Source organism: Plecotus auritus, assembly GCF_963455305.1.
Source record: "Plecotus auritus genome assembly, chromosome: 6".
Lineage (NCBI taxonomy): Eukaryota > Metazoa > Chordata > Mammalia > Chiroptera > Vespertilionidae > Plecotus > Plecotus auritus.
In genome coordinates, this window is record NC_137773.1 from 59,443,180 (window position 1) to 59,464,671 (window position 21,492).

A 21,492-nucleotide genomic window follows, 5' to 3' on the forward strand; every position below is an offset into this window, starting at 1 on the left:
ATCCCCGCAGGCCAGGCCGCCAGACCCCACCAGTGCACAAATCTGTGCACCGGGCCTCTAGTGTGAAATTAAAAGCACAATAGAATTTACATTAGCACCCAAAAAATGAAATACTTACAGATATATATCAACCAAAATTATGTAGGAAAACTACAAAACTAATAAACACAATCAAAGAACTACATAAATCAAAAGAAAATCCATGTTCGTGGATAAGAACACTCAATATTCTCAAGAGCTCAGTTCTTCCAAATTGATCTATGGATTCAATGTAGTTCCAATCAAAATCATGGTAAGTTATTTCATGGATATAGACAAGCAATTCTAAAGTTTATATGGACAGCAAAAGCCCAGAGTAGCCAACAGACTTGAAATAGAAGGAAATTATAAGACCAATGCTACCTGACTTCAAGACTTACTATAAAACTACAGTAATCAGGACAGTGTAGTATTGCCCCCGCACACACACAAAAAAATACACAAATAGATCAAGCAACAGAATAAAAAGCCAAGAAAGAAACCCACATAAATATAGTCAACCAATTCTGACAAGGGAGGAGCAAAGGCAATACAACAAAAACAAAGATACTCTTCAACAAATGATGAAAAAACTGGATAGTCATGTGCAAATAAATGAATCCAGACACAGACCTTACCCTTCATAAAATTAACTCAAAAAGGACCTAAATGTAAAATGCAAAATTATAAAACTCCTAGAAGACAACACAGGTGAAAACAGATGATCTTGGGAATTGTGATACTTTTTTAGATACAACACCAAAGAACGATCCAACAAGAAATAAAGTGGACTTCATTAAAATTAAAAACTACTGCAAGAAACAACATCAAGAAAATTAGAAGACAAGACTGAGAAAAAATATTTGCAAAAGACACATCTGATAAAGGACTTATTCAAAATATACAAAGAACTCTTAAAACTCAACAGTAAGAAAACAAACAAGCTGTTTTAAAAATAGGCCAAATAACTTAATAGATACTTCACCAAAAAAAATATACAGATGGCAAATAAGCATACGAAAATATGCTCCAAATCATATGTCATCTGGGTAAAGTACCCAAATAAAGGATTTGTAATAGACAATTGATAGGTGAAACTTATTATAACTAGATCATTAAATTAGTTACTGTACCTGATCATCCAGCAAAATAGTTGTTAAACTTCTGTGGCCCAAAACCTTCTCATGAAAACAAAAGTATTGTTTTGCTGATGACTGTTATGCACTAAATGTGTGCCCACCCCTTATTTATGTTAAAATCCTTAAGTCCCAGTGTTGTATTTGGAGATGGGTCAATTAAGACTAAATGAAATCCTATGAGTGGGTCCCTGATTCCATACATGTACACATAAAGAAAAGGTTACATGAACATATAAGTGAGAAGGTGACTATCTGCAACCCAAAGGCAGAGCCCTCATTACATATCAACCCTACTACCTCCTTGATCTTGGACTTCCGGTCTCTAGAACTGTGAGAAAAAAAATTTCTGTTAAGTCACCTGGTCTGTAATATTTTGTTATGGCAGCCCAAGTAGACTAAGAAAAATGAGGACTAGGGGTGGAGATAGTGTTATTATAAGTACACTAGAGGCCCGGTGCACGAAATTTGTGCACAGGGTGGGGGGAAGTGTCCCTCAGCGCAGCCTGCACACTCTCCAATCTGGGACCCCTTGAGGGAAGTCCGACTGCTCGTTTAAACGGGCAGTCGGATCTCCCTCTCACAATCCAGGACTGCTGGCTCCCAACCACTCACCTGCCTGCCTGCCTGATTGCCCCAAACTGCTTCTGCCTAATAGCCTGATCGCCCCCTAACCACTCCCATGCCAACCTGATCGACATCTAACTGCTCCCCTGCCAGCCCAATTGCCCCTAACTGCCCTCCCCTGCCAGCCCAGTCACCCCAAAGTGCCCTCCCGTGCCAGCCTGGTCACCCCTAAATGCTCTCCCCTGCTGGTCTGCCCCCCCTAGCCCCCAACTGCCTTCCCCTGCAGGCCTGGTTTCCCCAACTGCCCTCCCTTGCAGGCTTGGTCCCCCCCCTCCAACTGCCCTCCCCTGCAGGCTTGTTCCCCCCCCCAACTGCCCTCCAATGCAGGCCTGGTTACTCCTATGCAGGCCTGGTTGCTCCCAACTGCCCTCCCCTGCAGGCCTAGTCCCCCCCAACTGCCCTCCCCTCCCAGCCTGGTCACCCTTAACTGCCCTCCCCAGCCAGCCTGGTCACCCCTAACTGCCTTCCCTTGCCAGCCTGGTCAACTCTAACTGCCCTCCCCTACAGGCCTGGTCCCCCCCAACTGCCCTCCCCTGCAGGCCTGGTCACCCCCAACTGCCCTCCAATGCAGGCCTGGTTGCTCCCAACTGCCCTCCTCTGCAGGCCTTGTTGCCCCTAACTGCCCTCCCCTCCTGGCCTAGTCGCCCCCAACTGTCCTCCCCTGCAGACCTGGTTGCCCCTAACTGCCCTCCCCTGCCAGCCCGGTCACCCCTAAGTGCCCTCCCCTGCCAGCCTGGTCGCCCCTAACTGCTCTTCCCTGCTGGCCTGGTTGCCCCCAACTGCCCTCCCCTGCAGGCCTGGTCCCCCCCAACTGCCCTCCCCTAACGGCCTGATCCCCTCCGACCCCCCCCAACTGCCCTCCTCTGCGGGCCTAGTCACCCCTAACTGCCCTCCCCTGCAGGCCTGATCACCCCCAACTGCCCTCCTTTGCAGGCCTGGTCCCTCCCAATTGCCCTACCCTGCAGGCCTGATTGCCTACAACTGCCCTCCCCTGCCGGCCATCTTGTGGTGGCCATCTTGTGTCCACTTGGAGGCAGCCATCTTTGACCACATGGGGGTGGCCATCTTGTGTGTTAGAGTGACGGTCAATTTGCATATTACCTCTTTATTATATAGGATGACAAAGATCTTCTATTAGACCACAGTTGAATACTACTGTCCTAAAACCTGAAGATAATGCTACTAAACAATTTGATTTTACAATCCTATATAATAAAAGCCTAATATGCTAAGTGTCTGGTCATCCAGCCATCCAGTCAACCAATCAAAGCGTAATATGCTAATGATATGCTAAGGCCACTCAACTGCTCACTATGACGTGCACTGACCACCAGGGTGCAGACAATAGACCAATTGCTATGAGGTGCACTGATCACCAGGGGGCAGACAGTCTGACTGGTAGTTAGCTTGCTGCTGGGGTCCAGCCAATCGGGACTGAGCGAGACAGGCCGGACACGCCCTGGAGCCCTCCCATGGTCCCTTCTCAACTAGCCAACCTCCCGCATCCCTCCCTGGCCCAAATCATGCACCAGTGGGGTCCCTCGGCCTGGCCTGCGCCCTCTCACAATCCAGGACCCCTCGGGAGATGTTGGAGAGCCCGTTTCAGCCCGGTGGAGGAACAACTGGTCACTATGACTCGCACTGACCACCGGGGGCAGATGCTCAATGCAGGAGCTGCCCCCTGGTAGTCAGTGCGCTCCCACAGGGGGAGCACTGCTCAACCAGAAGCCGGGCTCACAGCTGGCAAGCACAGCGGTGGTGGCGGGATCCTCTCCTGACTCCATGGCAGCACTAAGGATGTCCAACTGACGGCTTAGCAGTTGGACATCCCAAAGGTTCCTGGACTGTGAGAGGGTGCAGGCCAGGCTGAGGGCCCCCTGCCAAGTGCACAAATTTCTAGCCGGGTTGCGGGCTAGATCCCCAGTATGGGGGTGCAGGAGGCAGCTGATCAATGATTCTTTCTCATCATTGATGTTTCTATCTCTCTGTCACTTTCTCTTCCTCTCTGAAATCAATAAAAATATTTTTTTAAAAAATTTAAATAGTAACAAAGCATGTCCAATTAAAGATTTCTTCAAAAAGCAACACAGAAAATAAAAAGTTCCTATATCTTAACTCATTTTAAAATATAAAATCCAGTAATACTTTTCATATCTAAGACTCTATCCTCTCCCAAGTAATCTCTGATAATAAACATTAAAAATCTTGATATATTAAACTCTTACCGTAACCCATTCCTTTGGTCAAAAGCAGGTATCATAGAGTTAGGATGTTCTGACATTAAAGCAACAAGCAACTGTAGGACATCCATTAGATTGTCATCCTGAAATCATTTTAGAAAAAAAAAATTTTAATAAAGAAAAAACAACTTATTTGAACACTAAATACTTCTAAAGCAATAGAAATTCCAATTTAAAAAAATAAGTAGACATACGTACAATATATACTTGTTTTAAAAAATTGGCTCTTTACATGTAAATACATATTCATCTATATAACTAAAAGTAAACAACGAATACTCAAATAATTTCTTAATCTATACTAATAAAAGGGTAATATGCTAATTAGACTGGACATCTTCAGGACAACCTTCCAGATGTCCTTCCAGACAAAGCCGTGGCTGCCAGGGCCCAGGCAAGCCACCAAGGCTGGGAAGGCCCATCACAGAGCCCCAGCCAGGTAGGCAGGGCCTCCCTCTGTGCAGCACTGGTCACAGGCCTGGCAGGGTGGGCAAGGCCTCCCTGTGGGCAGGGATTAATGGCAGAGCCCAGACCTGGTGGGAAATGCCTGCCTCTGCTCTGCCATTGATCCCAGAGCCCCAGCAGGGTGAGCAGGGCCTCTGTGTGGGCGGGGATCGATGTTGAGCCCCGTTCTGGTAGGAAGGGCCTCCCTCTTCTCTGCCATTGATCTCAGAGCCCCAGAAGGGTGGGCAGAACCTCCCTGTGGGCAGGGATGAATGGCAGAGCCCAGGCCAGGTGGGAAATACCTGCCTCTGCTATACCATTGATCCCAGAGCCCCAGCAGGGTGGGCAGGGCCTCTGTGTGGGCGGGGATCAATGGTGAGCCCAGGCCTGGTAGAAGGGTCTCCCGCTGCTTTGTGATTGATCCCTGAGGGCGGGGATCAATGGGGACCATCAGGCTGGCAGGGCAGGGCAGTTGGGGGCCATCAGGCCGGCAGGGGAGTGGTTAGGTGGTGATCAGACAGGCAGAGGCGGTTAGGAGCAATCAGGCAAGCAGGCAGGTGAGCGGTTAGGAGCCAGCGGTCCCGGATAGCAAGAGGGACATCCGACTGCCGATTTAGGTCCCATCCCACAGGGATCGGGCCTAAACTGGCAGTGGGACATCCCCCGAGGGGTCCTGGATTGGAGAGGGTGCAGGCCGGGCTGAGGGACCCCTCCCCCATGCAAGAATTTTGTGCAACAGGCCTCTAGTAAAGAAATAAAATGCCTCTTAGCCTATATCAAAATCTCATAAAACATATTCTATAGATATTATATGTCTGCCTTTTTAAACAGTGTTTTTAAAGGAAGATTTATACATCAAGAAACAGTGGGGCAGGAGGAACTACATTTTTTTTATTAGACATATTAGAGCCTTTAATATCTAATAGATGCGGTGAATCTGGCAGTAGTGTTGGGGAGCAACATAATTCTGTATCATTTCCTAAAATTAACCTGAACCATTTCGTCCACTGAACCTCTCATGAAATGAGTTCCAATAGAAGACTTTTTTTGAAATGATGGCTGGATGGTTCTCATATATTATCTATTTTCAGTATTAAAGATATAGATAGCAATGAATGTTTACTGAGTCAACAAATACTGTATGTTGTATAACTTGCTATCATTTACAGAATAGCACAAGAGCATATATGAATTCTGAAATTTAAAAAAAAAATTCATGAAAATCTTTCACAACCTTTGCTGAATATTTCAGGATGCATGCATATTATTAGGGCCAACTTGGACAATACTGACTCAAAAAGGTAAAGGGAAGCAACACTTAGTTCTCTCTCTTATCCTGCGTCTAGGTTTTCACTCACTGCTTTTGAACTTTCGCTTATTATGACAGCTCTAATTCTCAATATGCTAAGTAAATAGTCTAAAGCTAGGGCACTGGAACTTTGGAAAAGTGTTATGTGAATGACCTGAAAGATCACTGAATAGTTTCAGAGAAAACAGAAGATCACTGTGACTTCCAGTTTCTCTTTAATGAAGTACTTCAGTCCCTTAGGGTTAATAAAAAAAACAACATCACATGTAACAACAGGTTACTAGAAAGTGCAAGTACAAATCTTCAACTATTAGACTAGGTCAGGAAAACCTAAATATGTAATAGAATATACTCCTCAACAGTAAAAAGAAATCACAATCAACAATGACTGTGTAAAATATAATCCAATAAAGAAATGTAATCTATTCTTTTCTCCCCCAATTAACAAGGATGGGTCCGAACAGTCTCTCTCATTTATTAATGATTAAAGAAGGCACAGTTTCATACTGTAACAAATACTTATTAACTAACAAAACATGAATTATAAGGTAAATTATTTAAAATGGATGTTTTATAAGAAATTCAAATTTCTAAAATTTACTTTTTTTTCTCCTTTTTATTGAATTTACTGGATTAACACTGGTTAACAAAATTTTACAGATTTCAGGTACACAATTCTACAGCATATCATCTGTACAATATATTTTATGTTCACCACCACAAAAATGTACTTATTTAAAACACATTTAATCAGATTATTTGGTTTGACTACATCTGACATGTATTACATTTTCCCAGCACTAAAAAATAAAGGAAAAAAGCCCTGGCTGGTGTTGCTAAATGGTTAGAGCATTGGCTCATTCACCAAAGGGTCACAGGTTTGATTCCTGGTGAAGGGCAAGTACCTGGGCTGCAGATTCAATGTCTGGCCCCAGTAGGGCACGTGCAGGAGGTAACCAATCAATGTATCTCTCTCACACAGATGTTTCTCTCTCTCTCCTCCCACCCACATCCCTCCCCCACTTCCTTCCATCTTAAAAAATAAAAAAAAATCAATGGAAAAAATAATAATTAGGATTAACCAAAATAATAATGGAAAAAAAGATATATCAACCTCCTTTTCAATCACATAATTTTAAACACCATTACAAATGAGTTGTTTAACTTAACAGTATTTGAACATGCAAAATCAATAGGAAGACTGTGCTATGAATTTAAAAATCCAATCACTTTTAGTCATTTTACATCAATATCAATAGGCTGCCTTCTGCATGCCCCTACTGAGACTTGAGCCCACAACCTGGGCATGTGAATCTAACTGGTGACCTCCTGATGCACGGATCAATGTTCAACCACTGAGCCACACTGGTCGGGCTCTAACTTTAACACTTTTAAAGTCTTTCATGATATTTCTGAGCCCTCTTGAGGTAATAAAGGCTATTTATATGAAGGTTGCTAACATTTAGTTCCAAGATACATTTATTCCCCATTATAAGTATATCACTAATAAAAGATTTAACTTTTTTACTTTAAACAAAGCCTGTAATACAGCTTCAAAAAATAAAAATCCCAAAATATAAAATTCAATTGTTAATTACCTCATGCATAGTGAGTAGGTAATTAAGAATGGCCTGTAGTTCATCTTCTTTTACTCCAGAATCCTTTAAAAACATAATTACAAGTATCTTAAATTTGCATATAAAAAATTTTTGATGGAAATTTTACATACAGATTTGTCAACATAGTCAGCTGCTATAAATATAAAAAGATAAAGTAATATAGAATCTAAATTTAAAATATAAACTGACAGACGCACTGAAGGCATGCAATATTCAAGACTGTAGGTCAGAAGAAGTCTGACATCAGTATTTGCTTTCCACACCTTATATAATATGATAACCTTTCCACACCTTATATAATATGATAACCTATCTAGTTAATCTAGAGAATCCTCAAGTAAGCTAGAAATACTTATTAATGATAAATAAAAATGTATTATCCATACCCATCAGTCCTCTAAATACAGAAAATAGCTTTGCTATTTTTTTTCTAATAAATGTGGAGAGTGAAAGAAACAGTTTCTAAAATTACCAAGTTAAAATGTTAGGCACTAAAAATGGAGTAGTAATTTCACTGGTAAAGACAATGGACTTTTAAACGAATATAGTATGAAAATTTTTAACCTAGTCTATCAATTATTAATCATAAAACTAACCTGGAATCTAAAAAAAAGAAAAATAAGAAAATTAGGTAACAAGCAAAAACACACTAAGAAAGAAAAAAAGAGGTCAATTTAAGGGATAAATTTTTTAATAAATAATGTATCTGATTCTGCAATATATACTAAAAGTTAAATCAGCTTACCACAATATTATGTGACAGCTAATAAAGCATTAAATTGTAAAGAACAAGAAATAAAATGATATAGGAAAATATTGAATAAAAAATTGGCAACAAATACATTTATAAATTGCTATCTTATAAAACCAAAACACCTTCCTTAAAAATAATACTAAATTTCACTATAGTAGAATGAAATGGGTCAAAACATAATCATTTCTAAAGGCTGACACACCTACCTGGCATATTTATATAGGGAAAATCTGAATGTCAGGCTATAAGGAACTCCCTAAAAATAAAACCTCCTTGTGTAGCTTTGTTCATTGCTGCATTAAGCAGTACCAGAGAGAGACTAGAAACAGTAAATATTTGGTGAATGAAAGAATGAATACACTTGAACTCCTACAAAAATTCATATACCATATATTACAATTATCTATCTCAGATTCTGCAATAATGTATATCCCTATATGCCCAAGAAAGATGAACAGAAAACAAACATAGAAACAAATATTTTTTTCAAAGTATTTTCCAATGTGTAACCCTAGTAACAAAGCAAATAAACCAAGAATGTATTTTATCTGAAATTATGTTAAAATACAGACAAGCTAGAATGCTATAGGATAAGAAAGTGAACTCACCCTCATCACTAACTGCTTAATGAACATCAATAAGAATGCCCTTAGAGAAAGTATTTCTTTTGGATTAGGTCGTGGTCCATCTTTAAAAAAAAAAAAAAAAATACATACACATTTAGTGTTTCAAATACCTCAAAGCTAAGTATAAAATTCACATTTCCAATAATGTTTCCACTTATTATAAAAAAAAGTAAAGGTCAGTGTCCTAAAGAAAGACAAGCATTCAATCTCATATGCAACTGTATATATAATACTCCAAATGAACAAACTGGGTTACGCTGAAACTAGCATGAAGTTTGTTTTTAAATAATGTCAAAGGAATTTCAAAACATAAAAATGAGGTAATAAAATTTGTATTCAATAATAGTGTGCACTTATGTTTTGTTTTAAAAAACTCAGAATGATACTATAACAACATAAGTTTACCACAAACACACAAAAAAGGAAAAATCCAAACTTTTATGTGAATTTAGTATGAAAAAACGTTTCTCTACTGTTAGCATTGTTGTAAGCTAATACAAAAATCTCAAGAAGTCTAACTCAGTATCATTCAGGAAGAAGTTAAACATTATGTTGGCCACCTCTGACATCTCCTCTTCTTGAGCAAGTCCTTGGTCACACATGGCTCACATTAAAGTCAATTTTCATGTCTCAAACATATAATTCCCAGAAAGCTTTTGAAACCAAATACCCATTGTTCTGAGATCCTAAGTGAGTACCTGTTTTCTGCAATTTTTTCCCCACTAATCATTATTTACAACTAGTTCCCAGACCACCAAAGCATAGGACCACCATGACCTTGAACAGGTCAATTAAAAGAGGAAGAAAATTATTTAAAATTTGTTCCACATGACAATTCCCAAAGAATAGGTTACAGAGTTACAATAGAATCATAAAGTTTGTCCAGTTCTCTCACTTGAAGTCTAAGACGTTCCCAAGGTCACTAATCAGTTATAAAATAAAGGCCAGAACATAATACCAATGCCCAGGACAGTATAAGATACATCTATAGCACCATGAAAGAGTCAGCAAGAAATTATGACCTAGTTCTAGATCTACCACAACCTTGCCAGCTCAGAGAGATCATATTACTTCTGTATGTCCTCAGAGCTTTCTAAATTATAGGCAGAATATTATCTGAGAATAATTCAAGTTTATTTTGAAAGGGATTTTTTAAAAAAAGCACTGTAGCCCTGGCCAGTGTGGCTCAGTTGGTTGGAATGCTGTCCCATGCACCAGAAGGCCTCGGGTTCAATTCTTGATCAGGGCACATGCCTACATTGTGGGTTCCATCCCCAGTGGGGTGCAGGAGGCAACCACTGGATGTATCTCTCTCACATTAATGTTTCTCTCTCTTTCTCTCTCTCTCTCTCTCTCTCTCTCTCTCTCTCTCTCTCTCCCCCCCCCCTCTCCCTCTCTCTCTCCCTCTCCCTCTCCCTCTCCCTCTCCCCCCCGCCTCTTTCTCTCCCCCTCCCTCACTCCTTCCCTCACTCCCTAAAATCAAATTTTTCAAAAACAGAAGCCTCATCTTTGTAAATCACTGAACAGCCAAAGCCTTTGAGTACAATCAGAATGTATGTTGTCTGACTCTCCAGCATCCATTTCCCAATTTCAAGCAACAGACCCCAAGTTTTATCAAGGGATTGACCCCGTCCTCACTCTGAGATCAAGTGTTTCAGAGGCAGGAAGGGCCTCAATGTCTGGGGCAATCTGATGAATAACTGCTACACAGATGGGCACACAATGCAATCAGAGCCAATGAGAAACAAAGACAATGAAAGAGACTTTTGCTGGCAATGCTCAATGCAGATGGATGCTCTTTTGTTGGACTTGAAGTTGTGAGGATGTGAAGATGAAGTGGCTGCTTGGTACTTCCAAAGGAGAGAATACATGAAAAGTGCCAACAGAGAACTGGGTCCCAGGGCCATACTCTGAAACCCTGTGCCAAGTTTTACTGAAACTGCCTGTTTATATGTGATTATTAACTCCCTATTATGATGTAAGCTAGTTTAAAGGAGGTTTTGCAATACTTAAAAACAAAAGAGCCACCAATTGTCAAAATTTTTATTTTGAACCCTTCCATGAACTCCTGACATGATGAATGAATATTATTCTTCCAGTAATTAAGTCTCCTGATTATGCAGGAAAATAATTACTGAAATGTTGTGATTTCATTACACTATTTATTAGAAGCAGATATTCCCTATTTCTGCAAGAAATCTCCATCTCCAGCCCCCCCTCCCCCCCAAAAAACACTGTTTTCAATTATCTCATTGTGACAATTGGCACCGGTATCAATACCAGTTGCTAATGTAGACTTTCTTCTCATTTTCAGTGAATTAAAACTATCATTCTAGTCATAGTTGCTTCCCAGACAACATCAGCAAAAGTAGCATTCTTTTCTAAAAATAACAAGTTATTAACCTTTGGTAACCACGATTTAGGACAAACTATCAATATAATCAACAGACTAAAAGAAAATTTTACCATGATGAAATTTAGAAAAACTTCCAGAGTACTGTAACATTATTGGTTAAAAAAGAAAATAAAATCCTGATTTGCCATATACTAGTATACAGCATAATACAATGACAGAGCTGCTATACCTAATCCTTTTGGGATGATGCCACTTCGATCCTGAGGATTCACTGCCCAGTAATAGTACTTCAGTGTATGCATGATGAGGAGCACTGTTCCAACTCTCCGGATAGCATTGTATATGTTGACAGTACCGATGAATTCAGTGGACAGGTAAGTATAGAGTGTCAGCTGAACCTAGAGGATGAAAATGGAGAGCTTAAATCAAAGGAGCAAACCAGCATTTTACCCATTTCCAGTTAATGCCCTCAGGCTGCTTTACTTAAACTGTATTGTTCCAAAAAGCAAGATGCTGAGCTTGGTAATAACTTCCATGTCAATAAATATAACACATATCCACTGATATACACACGCAAGCACACAACAGTAGAATTATAAACAGTCCAACTATATCAAATTTCTGCAGTGCTAATGTACTATGGAAAAAAACTGATTCTTACTTAACAATCAGCAATTATTCATGAACATGTGTAACTTCTTTATAATAAAATTACTACTTATGCTATGCATAGTGGTTTTAAAATCTAGAAATTTTCTTTGAAGAAAATTAGAAGCTAGAATAACTCAAAACAAAGAAAAAAGTAGTAGAGGTAGCTAAAAATAAAAGTAGAGGTAAGTCAAAAGAAACAAACCCATATGGAAACATGTAAAGTCAACCTTAAGAAATATTTGTTAGAAAAATAGAATTCTGCTCGTTATTACCAATATTGTAATCATAACATTAAAGTCTGTAAACATGTTTATCATCCCTGTCCCCCAATTAGGAAAGGATTCTACTAGGTTTATTTCTAAATAAATCTATACTAATAAAAGAGAAACATGCAAATTAACCATCACTCCGCTACGCCCACCAGCCAATCAGAGCGAGTATGCAAATTAACCCAACAAAGACGGAAGTTAATTTGCATATGCAGATGGGGAGTGAAGACTGAAGACAGCATAGAAGAAAGAGGGAGGGAAAGCGCGGGGGCGGGGGGAGGGGGCGGCGGCGGCGGGAGGGAAGGGAAAGCACGGGGCAGTGGCAGGAGGGAAAGCGCAGGGGGCAGGAGGGGTGGCGGTGGCAGGAGGGAAGCCCGCTCGAAGCCCTGTTCTTGCAGGAATCTTCCTGCAACGGGCCTCTAGTAGTCTAAATAAACACACAAGAATTTATTATCTTCAAAATATAAGTTCTTAATATGTAAGAAACAGAAAGAATATAAGTGGTGCCCCACCACTAAACACAGAATTTCAGTCAAGTCATGGCTCTAAAATTCACCAATAATTACACTCTAGTACTTAGAACAATATAAGGACTGCTTTTGCTCTATTCTAATGACAAAATCAAGAATTTTTCATTTCATTGCCACTGGATATACCTTATAAAATGCACAACTTTAAAAGTAGGATATACATACCCTCCCTGTGGGCCAAAGACCAAACTCTCCTGATCATTTACAACTGAACATTTATGTTACCTTCCCTGGACATTCAGGGCATTTTCATTTTTAACCCTGCAAACTACCTGATAATTTCTTTAGAGAGAGAAAATTAAGTGCCTATCATCCAGATGCCTGATAAAGAAACAATCAAGGCTAAATAACTTAGGGAGTCAATCACTAACCATAAATGGTAAAGAGTGGCAAATTCTGAACCACTTAACATTGAGGCTTGGATCATTATAGTTTAGAAAATACTATAATCCACTGACTTGCTGAAGATAACATTATTTTGATGTAGCTACTGCTGCTCAAATAAATAGGACCTGTTTCCCTGTTATTAAAGCAAATATTTAACACTTTCTGTGACAGGTTCAAATTCTTAACCATGCTATTTCAGTCATCTAGAAAATATTTACATCCACCTATATGCAGAGCACTCCATTATGGAAATAAGATGGCAGTTAATATTTTAAAAATACACACAAATTTAAGTGAAAAACTAAAGGTAATAAAGACACCCACTGCAACAAAAGAGGTTATGAGGCAATATGTATTAAATGCAAAATGAGTGGCATAGGGCTATTAAATACTATAAATTTAGAGGACAGAGAAATTATAGGATAAGCTAAAATAGTCAACAAAATCTTCACTAATAGAGTAGGTACTAAGGTAGACTTTGAAGCTGAGTAGTATAGGTAGACAGAAAGGGGAAATTTCAAACAGAAAATAATGGTAAATGATACAAAAGGTTTCCCTAAATCTAGAACAATGATTCTCATTCCTAACTGCATTAAAATACCTGAAAACATTTTTTTAAATACTGAAGCCTGGTGCTCGCTTCAGCAGCACATATATTACAAATACTGATGCCTTGGGCCCTGTCTCACACCAATTAAGTCAGAATCTAGGGTGAAGGAGATAGGATTCTGTTTTTGCTTTTGTTTCTAAAAACCTCTCCTGATCCTATCAACAACCAAGATTGAGAACCACTGCTCGAGGATAAGTTTTTGGTATCTGTCTAGCCTTTGAAGATAACTGAGTTTTTAAGCTAGAAAGCCTACAAAGGAGAATTGGCCTGAAAACTTAATGCTAGAAAAGGGACTACTTTATACTGAAAACAATGGGAAACCATTACATGTTTAAAGGCTCAGAAATGATTTGATGAGAGTGGTATGTTAAAAACATACAGTAATTCTGGCCCAAAAGTGACAAAAATATGGAAAACTGGGTAAAATTAGATAGCAACATATTGAGATAAGAATGGAGATCTCAAAATTATTTATATGCTAATTATGAATAAACCTTTCCTCATTCACTCATTATATAATCTAATAACCACACAAATTATGTGTTAACATCTACCTTTCCCATTAGACCTGAACTCTATGAGGGCAGGAATTAGATCTGTCTCGTTCAACACTGATTCCATATGCCCAGCATAAAGCAGCCACTCAAGTGAAGGACTGCTGTATACAAGAAAATCCATCTCTCTAGTGAGGACATTAAAAAGACTGTAGCTAAGCACATCAAAGATAAATGGATATTATAAATCACTGTGAGCATGCTTTTACAAAAGCAAAGGTTGATTCATACATCCACCCCCTCAACTTCAGTAATCAGAGGTGAAATTACCAAAAAGCTAGTAAAGCTTAAACTCTGTGCCCATTCATCCATACAGGTTCCTTCAAGACTCTAAATCTAATTGTGTATGCATTATGTCATATTCTTTTTCTCTTATTTGTTAATCCTCACCCAAGAATATTTTTCCATTGATTTTCTTTAGGGAGAATAGAAGGGAGGGAGGGAGGAGTGGAGGGGAAGGGAGGGAAACATCAATGTGAGGATGTGAGAGAGACACACTGATTGGTTGCCATCTGTAGGCACCCAAACCAGAGCCGGGATAGAACCTGCAATCCAGGTCTATGCCCTCGATCAGGAATCAAACCTATGATCCTTTGGTGCAAGGGCCAATGCTCTAAGCATTGAGCCACACTGACCAGTGCTCATATTACTTTTCTTAAAAAGTTCCTCCCTCACCCAGATTGTATGACCTTCACGTCAAACAAACTTTGGATCTAGCCTTTGTTATAACTACATTTCTAATAAAACAAAAGTAGATATAACCCCTCATGGATACACAAAGCAGATGGCTAAAAGAGAAGGAAAGTTTAGTATTACCAAATCAACTGCAAATTCTAAAGAGGAAATTAAAGAAAATTATTAACAAGAAAAAGGTAACAAACTGAGTGTAATAATACTAGGAACTTAAGGAAATGATATAATAAAAATTTTAAAACATTTGCCTACAACTTAGTATTAATAACAGTCATTTTGATCACATCAAAAGAGACCCCAAGACTTACAAATATGCTGTTTAGTAAGACAAAGACGTGTCTAGTAAAAGTTTAAAAAGTAACTTGAAACAATCCTTGTAAAGAAATAAGAGCGAGGGTCACAGAAGAGAAAGAGGTCAAATGTGAACCCCCAGATAAAAAGCTACAACCTCCAGCTGCCTCCTTTGATTATTTCCAAATGGCAATCAGAGTCAGCAGCTGTTTTTCTCTTTATCATTTGAAAAGACCAGCTGAAAATAAGATACTATGACTCTAGAAAAAGCAAAGAAAGTCTGCAGACATTTTTTTCTGACAACTGGAATAAGTATGTGCCATTCTAAACAATGATAAACACTGCAAGTGGACCAAAAGGGAGAGAGGGAGGGGGCAGAGAGGAAATTAATGGTTTTGAAATAATACAGCTTCTAACAAAAACTGCAGATGAAACAGATGCAATTATGCAATTTAATAAAAATTTCTGTTTCAAGTTCTGCTTAATACTACCACTATTAATATTTTTAGGACAACTTAATACATTAGGATTTATCAAAGGTTTTATTTGTATGCTTTAGCACAAATAGACATATGTTCAATTATAAGTAATTGGTTTGTTGTTACAGTACTAAACAAATTGTGTCTAAATATAATTGTATTTAATAATTTGAATTAATGTGAGATTAAAATGATTAAATGAGACCAGTGTTCAAGTAAGGGTGAAATTTCAGCTGTTTCTTAATAATTAACCTGAGGAATTCATCATGTTGATGGAAGGGATATGTGTGCAAAGAAGAGGGAAAGAGAGCACAGTGAATTAAGGAATAAAAATATCCTATCTAATAAAAGAGAAACGTGCAAATTGACCATACCTCTGCTACGCCCAGCAGCCATGCCCACCAGCCAATCAGGAGTGAGTATGCAAATTAACCCAACCAAAATGGCGGTTAATTTGCATATCCAGGCCCAGATCAAAAAAAAAGACTGAAGACAGCGTAGAAGGAAGCCAAGCGCTGCAGGAGGGAGCGAAGCTGCAGAGAAGCAAGCAAGGCAGCAGAGAAGGGAGGGAAGCAGGTGGGGTGGCGGAGAAGGGAGGGAAGCAGGCGGGGTGGCGGAGAAGGGAGGGAAGCAGGCGGGATGGAGGAGAAGGGAGGGAAGCAGGCAGGGCGGCGGAGACAGCCGCAGGAAGCCCTATTCTTGCAGGAATATTCCTGCAACGGGCCTCTAGTATACACATATATACATATATTTGCAAAAGAACAGAACTGTAGTTATAGAAACATTACAAAGTTGGAACTGTCCAACTTTGATTCATATTTAGTAATTTAAAGTCTTTGTGAAATAAAATTTTATTTTATATAACAGCAGAAAATAAAGATTATAGTTTTTTTAAATATTAATGTTGTTTTTAAATAAAAGATATACTGACTTGCAAATTAACCTTTAAAAATATGCTTAGTCAAAAATGAACACTGAAATCTTACATACTAGCACACAAAAGGATTTTAAAAATCCTCATTTATCACTCAAGTATAAAAATTTGAAGACACTAAACCAAAGTCAATATACACATATATATTACCTTGGCTGGGGTATGAATCCATATAGCTGGGTTAAGAAGAATGTGATCACACAACTGCTTGAGTAGGGGCATCCCATTCTGCAGATTACTCAGATATTTTGAAAATGCAAGGCAAAGTTCAAGCACTGCTCTGCTGACATGGGATTTAGAAGACTGCAAGGCAAGATATTTCAAAGGTCACTATCATCACAAGGCAAGGTAAGTAAACTAAAAGTTGCTAATATCAGAAAAATGTTGCCCTACTAGCTATACTCTAAGTTAAAGATGACATAAGACTTAATAACTTTTCTTTAATAAAGCAATGGGTGGCAAGGTAAAAACAACAAAAGGTTATTTTAATTTAGGTAATTCTACATAACTAAAGAGACACTTGGAAACACTTGCAGACCCAGTTTCTCAGCCACTAAGGAGACTAAATCATGGCCTACAAATTAAGAATCAGACGTAAAAAGCATTTTATACTTTACCTTTTCAAGACTATATCCTATTACCAAAAAGCCTTTGCAGGCAAGCATCTGCTCCTGCATGGCAATTGAATTCTTCAACAACTCCATGATAAAAGCCAGCAAAGTTGAACTGGAATAAGAAAAAGACGATGGTTTAAAAAAAATAAAAATGTGTGGGTTTTTTTTTTTTTAAGTTCGATAGATCAATCTTAATAAAGGTTCTCTATTTCAAGGAAATGTAAGTTCTAAAACTGCCTCAACATTATTCCAGGACTAGAATTTTAATATAATTAGAATTTATTCAAATACTTATTTCCTATATTGTATCACAAACATGTAAATAAGTGAATTACTTAGAAACAATATGAGAAACGTGCACGAAAAATAAGTTATGACCAAAAACAAGTAATAAAATGGCTAACATTAAATATATAAAGGCATTAAAAAAGATATATGGAGCAAACAGACTAGGGTAGAAATTCTCTAAATGTGTTAGGATTCCAGACTGGCCTACTTTGAACACAACAAGAAAAGAGAATATAAGAAAGTAAAGTTGAGCCCTGGCCAGCTAGCTCAGTCAGTTAGCATCGTCCCAGCACAATCAAAAACCACCAATGGATGCATAAATGGTGGGATAACAAATTGATTTCTCTCTCTCTCCTTCCTGTCTCTCTCCCCTGCCTCTCTCTCTTTAAAATCAATAAAAAAAAAATTAAAGTTGCCCTGACCGGTTTGGCTCAGTGGATAGAGCGTGGGCCTGGGGACTGAAGGGTCCCAGGTTCGATTCCGGTCAAGGGCATGTACCTTGGTTGCGGGCACATCCCCAGTAGGGGGTGTGCAGGAGGCAGCTGAATCAATGTTTCTCTCTCATCGATGATTCTAACTATGCCTCTCCCTTCCTCTCTGTAAAAAATCAATAAAATATATTTTTTAAAAAAAACAAAACATTACAGTTGAAGACAAACTGAAGTCCTCAAACACTAAGAATTATGTTCATTATCCCAACAGGAAAATCAGAATTCAACAAGCAGTTGAAAGACTTTTAAAATTGAGCAGCCATGCTTCCATCCTCACAACTTTTAGAGATATCTGAAATGGAATGAAATAAGGTCAGCTGTTACCTTTTTTTTCCAAGGCTCTGAGACTTTCTCACAAAAAAAGAGAAAACATGACTGGCAATCAGCCTCCTCCACAAAACTGCTTTTAACTATCAGCAATTCCAATAAAGATATAGAAAAGAAAAAGATAACCAATTAAAAAAAAATAACTAAGCTTTGTAACAAAGATTTTAGACCAGGATGCAAAAAAAAAAAAAATTATGAAGTAGTAATATGTCAAGAATCATTTTCATTTCCTAAAATCGACAAATACTAGATTTGATACTTCATTCCTTTTTTTTAATTGAGTTTTTACAGAGAGGAAGGGAGAGGGATAGAGAGTTAGAAACATCGATGAGAGAGAAACATCGACCAGCTGCCTCCTGCACACCCCCTACTGGGGATGTGCCCGCAACCAAGGTACATGCCCTTGACCGGAATCGAACCTGGGACCCCTCAGTCCGCAGGCCGACGCTCTATCCACTGAGCCAAACAGGTTAGGGCTTCATTCCTTTTTTTTAAAAAAGTTGTTTTGTTTCCTAAAATTACTCTGGAGAAAATTTTTACATCATTAAATATATACAATGGTAGTAGACCTCAAGTTATATAAAACCAAAAATCAGAGAAAGATTTTCAAACGGGACAATGGGAAACTCCTTTAAATTACTCAAATAATAAATTAAATGTAATTATTTTACTGTAAATAGTTTCACTAGACTACAGAATCATGAAAAATTCATTTAGACATCCTCTTCAAAGCTTTATAACTTGTCCTACAATTAATAAGTCTCTGCCTTTTTAAACTCAAACACTACAATACAGGAGACAAAATGTGCCAAGCATACAATCTAATAAAAAAAGATTAACGCACCTATTATATAACATCAAAATTTTAGATTTCAATTACATACAATCAATAAATATGAAAAGCTAAATTCCCATAAGTCACTGCCAAATAACAATTTAAAATTTTTAATTAGAATATTATACAAAAATGTATTTATTTCTGATAAATCCATTATTTCTAACTTTATTAAAAACAACTTTTTATTTTTTTAGTATCTTTTTATTGAGGAAGGGGGAGAGAGAGAGAGAAACATCAATGATGAGAGAGAGAATAATTGATTGGCTGTCTCCTGCATGCCCCCCACTGGGAATCTGGATCAAACTGTGACCTCCTGGTTCATAGGTTGACCCTCAACCACTAAGCTACGCCAGCTGGGCAAAAAAAAAAAAAAAAAAAACAACCTCTTTTAGAGCTTCTACATTTCCTACTGATAAGGAATAATTTAAATCAATACTATTATTATTGAAATGAATTTGTAATAACATTTATAGTTCACAAGTTTCTTTGAATTATATTTTTTAACCCTACAACAAATTTAAAAGGCAGAAAAATTATTGTGCAACTGGACAATAATGACAGTAACTCACATCAAATTAAAGAAAAAAACACAGGCACTCACCATATAGTCAAGTCAACCTCCTCAGATAAGTACTGCCTATAATCCAACTGGGCAAAAAGTGGAAACAGCACTTGTATCCCTCCAATTGAATGCATAGCACTTTGGATGGAATGTGTTAAAACTGCCTTCACATCCTTATAAAATAGAACCATAAACATCCCAATGATTTCTTTTCCAAAACCATTAAAAATAAAGTATAACAGAGACAATAGAATGTTACATTGCATGTATTTAATAGAAACTACCAAATACACATCAATAAAAATCAAAAGTTACCATTAAAATATTCTTAAAAGATTCTAGCTAGTACCTGAAGCATGAGTGCATGTGGTGAATGAACAAAAATTGAAGGGTTGTCCTTAGGGGATGATTCCAGGCAAAGCTGGGCATCTGTAGCACGTGGATTGTATGTGAATGCAATAGAACTGGAGAGTTTGCCATCATACAATAAAAGTTTGTGATGCTCAGCCAGGAACAGATCACTTTCTGTTTTGAATTTAAATGTACCCTAAGAATAAAAAAGTAGAACAGTTGAGATAGAATGCCACAAAAAGAAAATCCAGATACAAAGCACCACAGTTATAAAAATTTAAGGAGATTCACCACTGATCATTTTCCTAACACAATCAACTAGGATGAGCTTGCACATTTAATTCTGAAGTGGACTGAATTCATGTTAAAAATATAATGGAAAACAAATCAACTTGATATTAAAATCTTATATTTTTAAAAAAACGTAAAACTTTAGTACATACACAAGAGTATTTTGTCTTTATAGTGTCATTATTTAAAATCTTTGGTAAAAAGCACAAAATATTTAAGATGATAAATTTTATAAGTCTATAATACATTAGTGTTAAATATATGCACATTGTACAACAAATCTGTAGAACTGTTAAATCTTGCAAAACTGAAATTCAATACCCAGTGAACATCTCATTTCCATCTCCCACCATTCCCAGGTAACCACCATTCTACTTTCTAATTCTGTGAGTTTCACTACTTTATGTAACTTGTTTAAGTATAACCATAGAGTATCTGTCTTTTTGTGACTGGCATAATGATCTTAAGATTCACCATGTTGACGGAAAAACCAAGATGGTGGCATAGGTAAACATCTAAACTGCTGCCTTGCACAACAATTTCAAAACTACAACTAAAAGACAAAACGGACATCATCCAGAACCACAGGAAGGCTGGCTGAGTGGAAATTCTACAACTAGAAGGAAAGAGAAAAGCACACTGAGACTCACAGGAGCTGCAGAAGGCAGAGGTACCGAGGCGCGCGTGCGGGGAGGGCTGGAAACTGAGTACACGGCTAGCTTTCTCAACCGGGAGGGAGACAAAAGCTCCCTATGGTTATGAACTCCAGTTCCAGGTGAGACTCTGGGGACCCAGACTCATTCGGGGAGAAACTGAACTGTCTGGCAGCGGGCGAAACTCGAGGACGGTTTTCTCTCAGAGGTGCTTGCAGCGATTACCACGGGACACTGAGACCCAGGGGCCTCTTAGGACAGGGCTGACGGGAAGGCATTGCTGCCTGCTCCGCCCTGAGACTCCGCCCCATCCAAGCTGAGCACAGACTTTTGCAAGTCTTGTCTCATAAGGGTGTCTCCAACACAGAAGTTCTCCCAGCGTAGACACAGCTGATCCTCACAGCCAATTGGCCTGGAGGTCAATTCCTCCCAGTGATACAAACAACAATCAAGGCTTAACTACAAGACTGTGCACACATCCCACAGAGGGGTGCACCAAGAGTGTCCACCTCAAGTAACTGGGGAGGCTGAGCCACTGGGCCCTATAGGA

At 38.6% G+C, this 21,492-nt stretch overlaps 1 protein-coding gene across 3 annotated transcripts in view; it reads right to left on the reverse strand.

The window, feature by feature from the left end:
• LRBA (LPS responsive beige-like anchor protein) overlaps positions 1 to 21,492 on the reverse strand; it is a 526,493-nt gene that overhangs the window by 491,647 nt on the left and 13,354 nt on the right. For all 3 annotated transcript variants that reach the window (XM_080671788.1, XM_080671787.1, XM_080671786.1), the window contains exons 6-13: positions 19,997 to 20,194; positions 19,687 to 19,820; positions 17,145 to 17,253; positions 16,678 to 16,830; positions 11,359 to 11,527; positions 8,756 to 8,835; positions 7,373 to 7,435; positions 4,007 to 4,104 (exon numbers count right to left, since the gene is read on the reverse strand). In XM_080671788.1, coding sequence (XP_080527914.1) covers positions 4,007 to 4,104; positions 7,373 to 7,435; positions 8,756 to 8,835; positions 11,359 to 11,527; positions 16,678 to 16,830; positions 17,145 to 17,253; positions 19,687 to 19,820; positions 19,997 to 20,194 — 1,004 coding nt within the window. The remainder of the gene's footprint in view (positions 1 to 4,006; positions 4,105 to 7,372; positions 7,436 to 8,755; positions 8,836 to 11,358; positions 11,528 to 16,677; positions 16,831 to 17,144; positions 17,254 to 19,686; positions 19,821 to 19,996; positions 20,195 to 21,492) is intronic.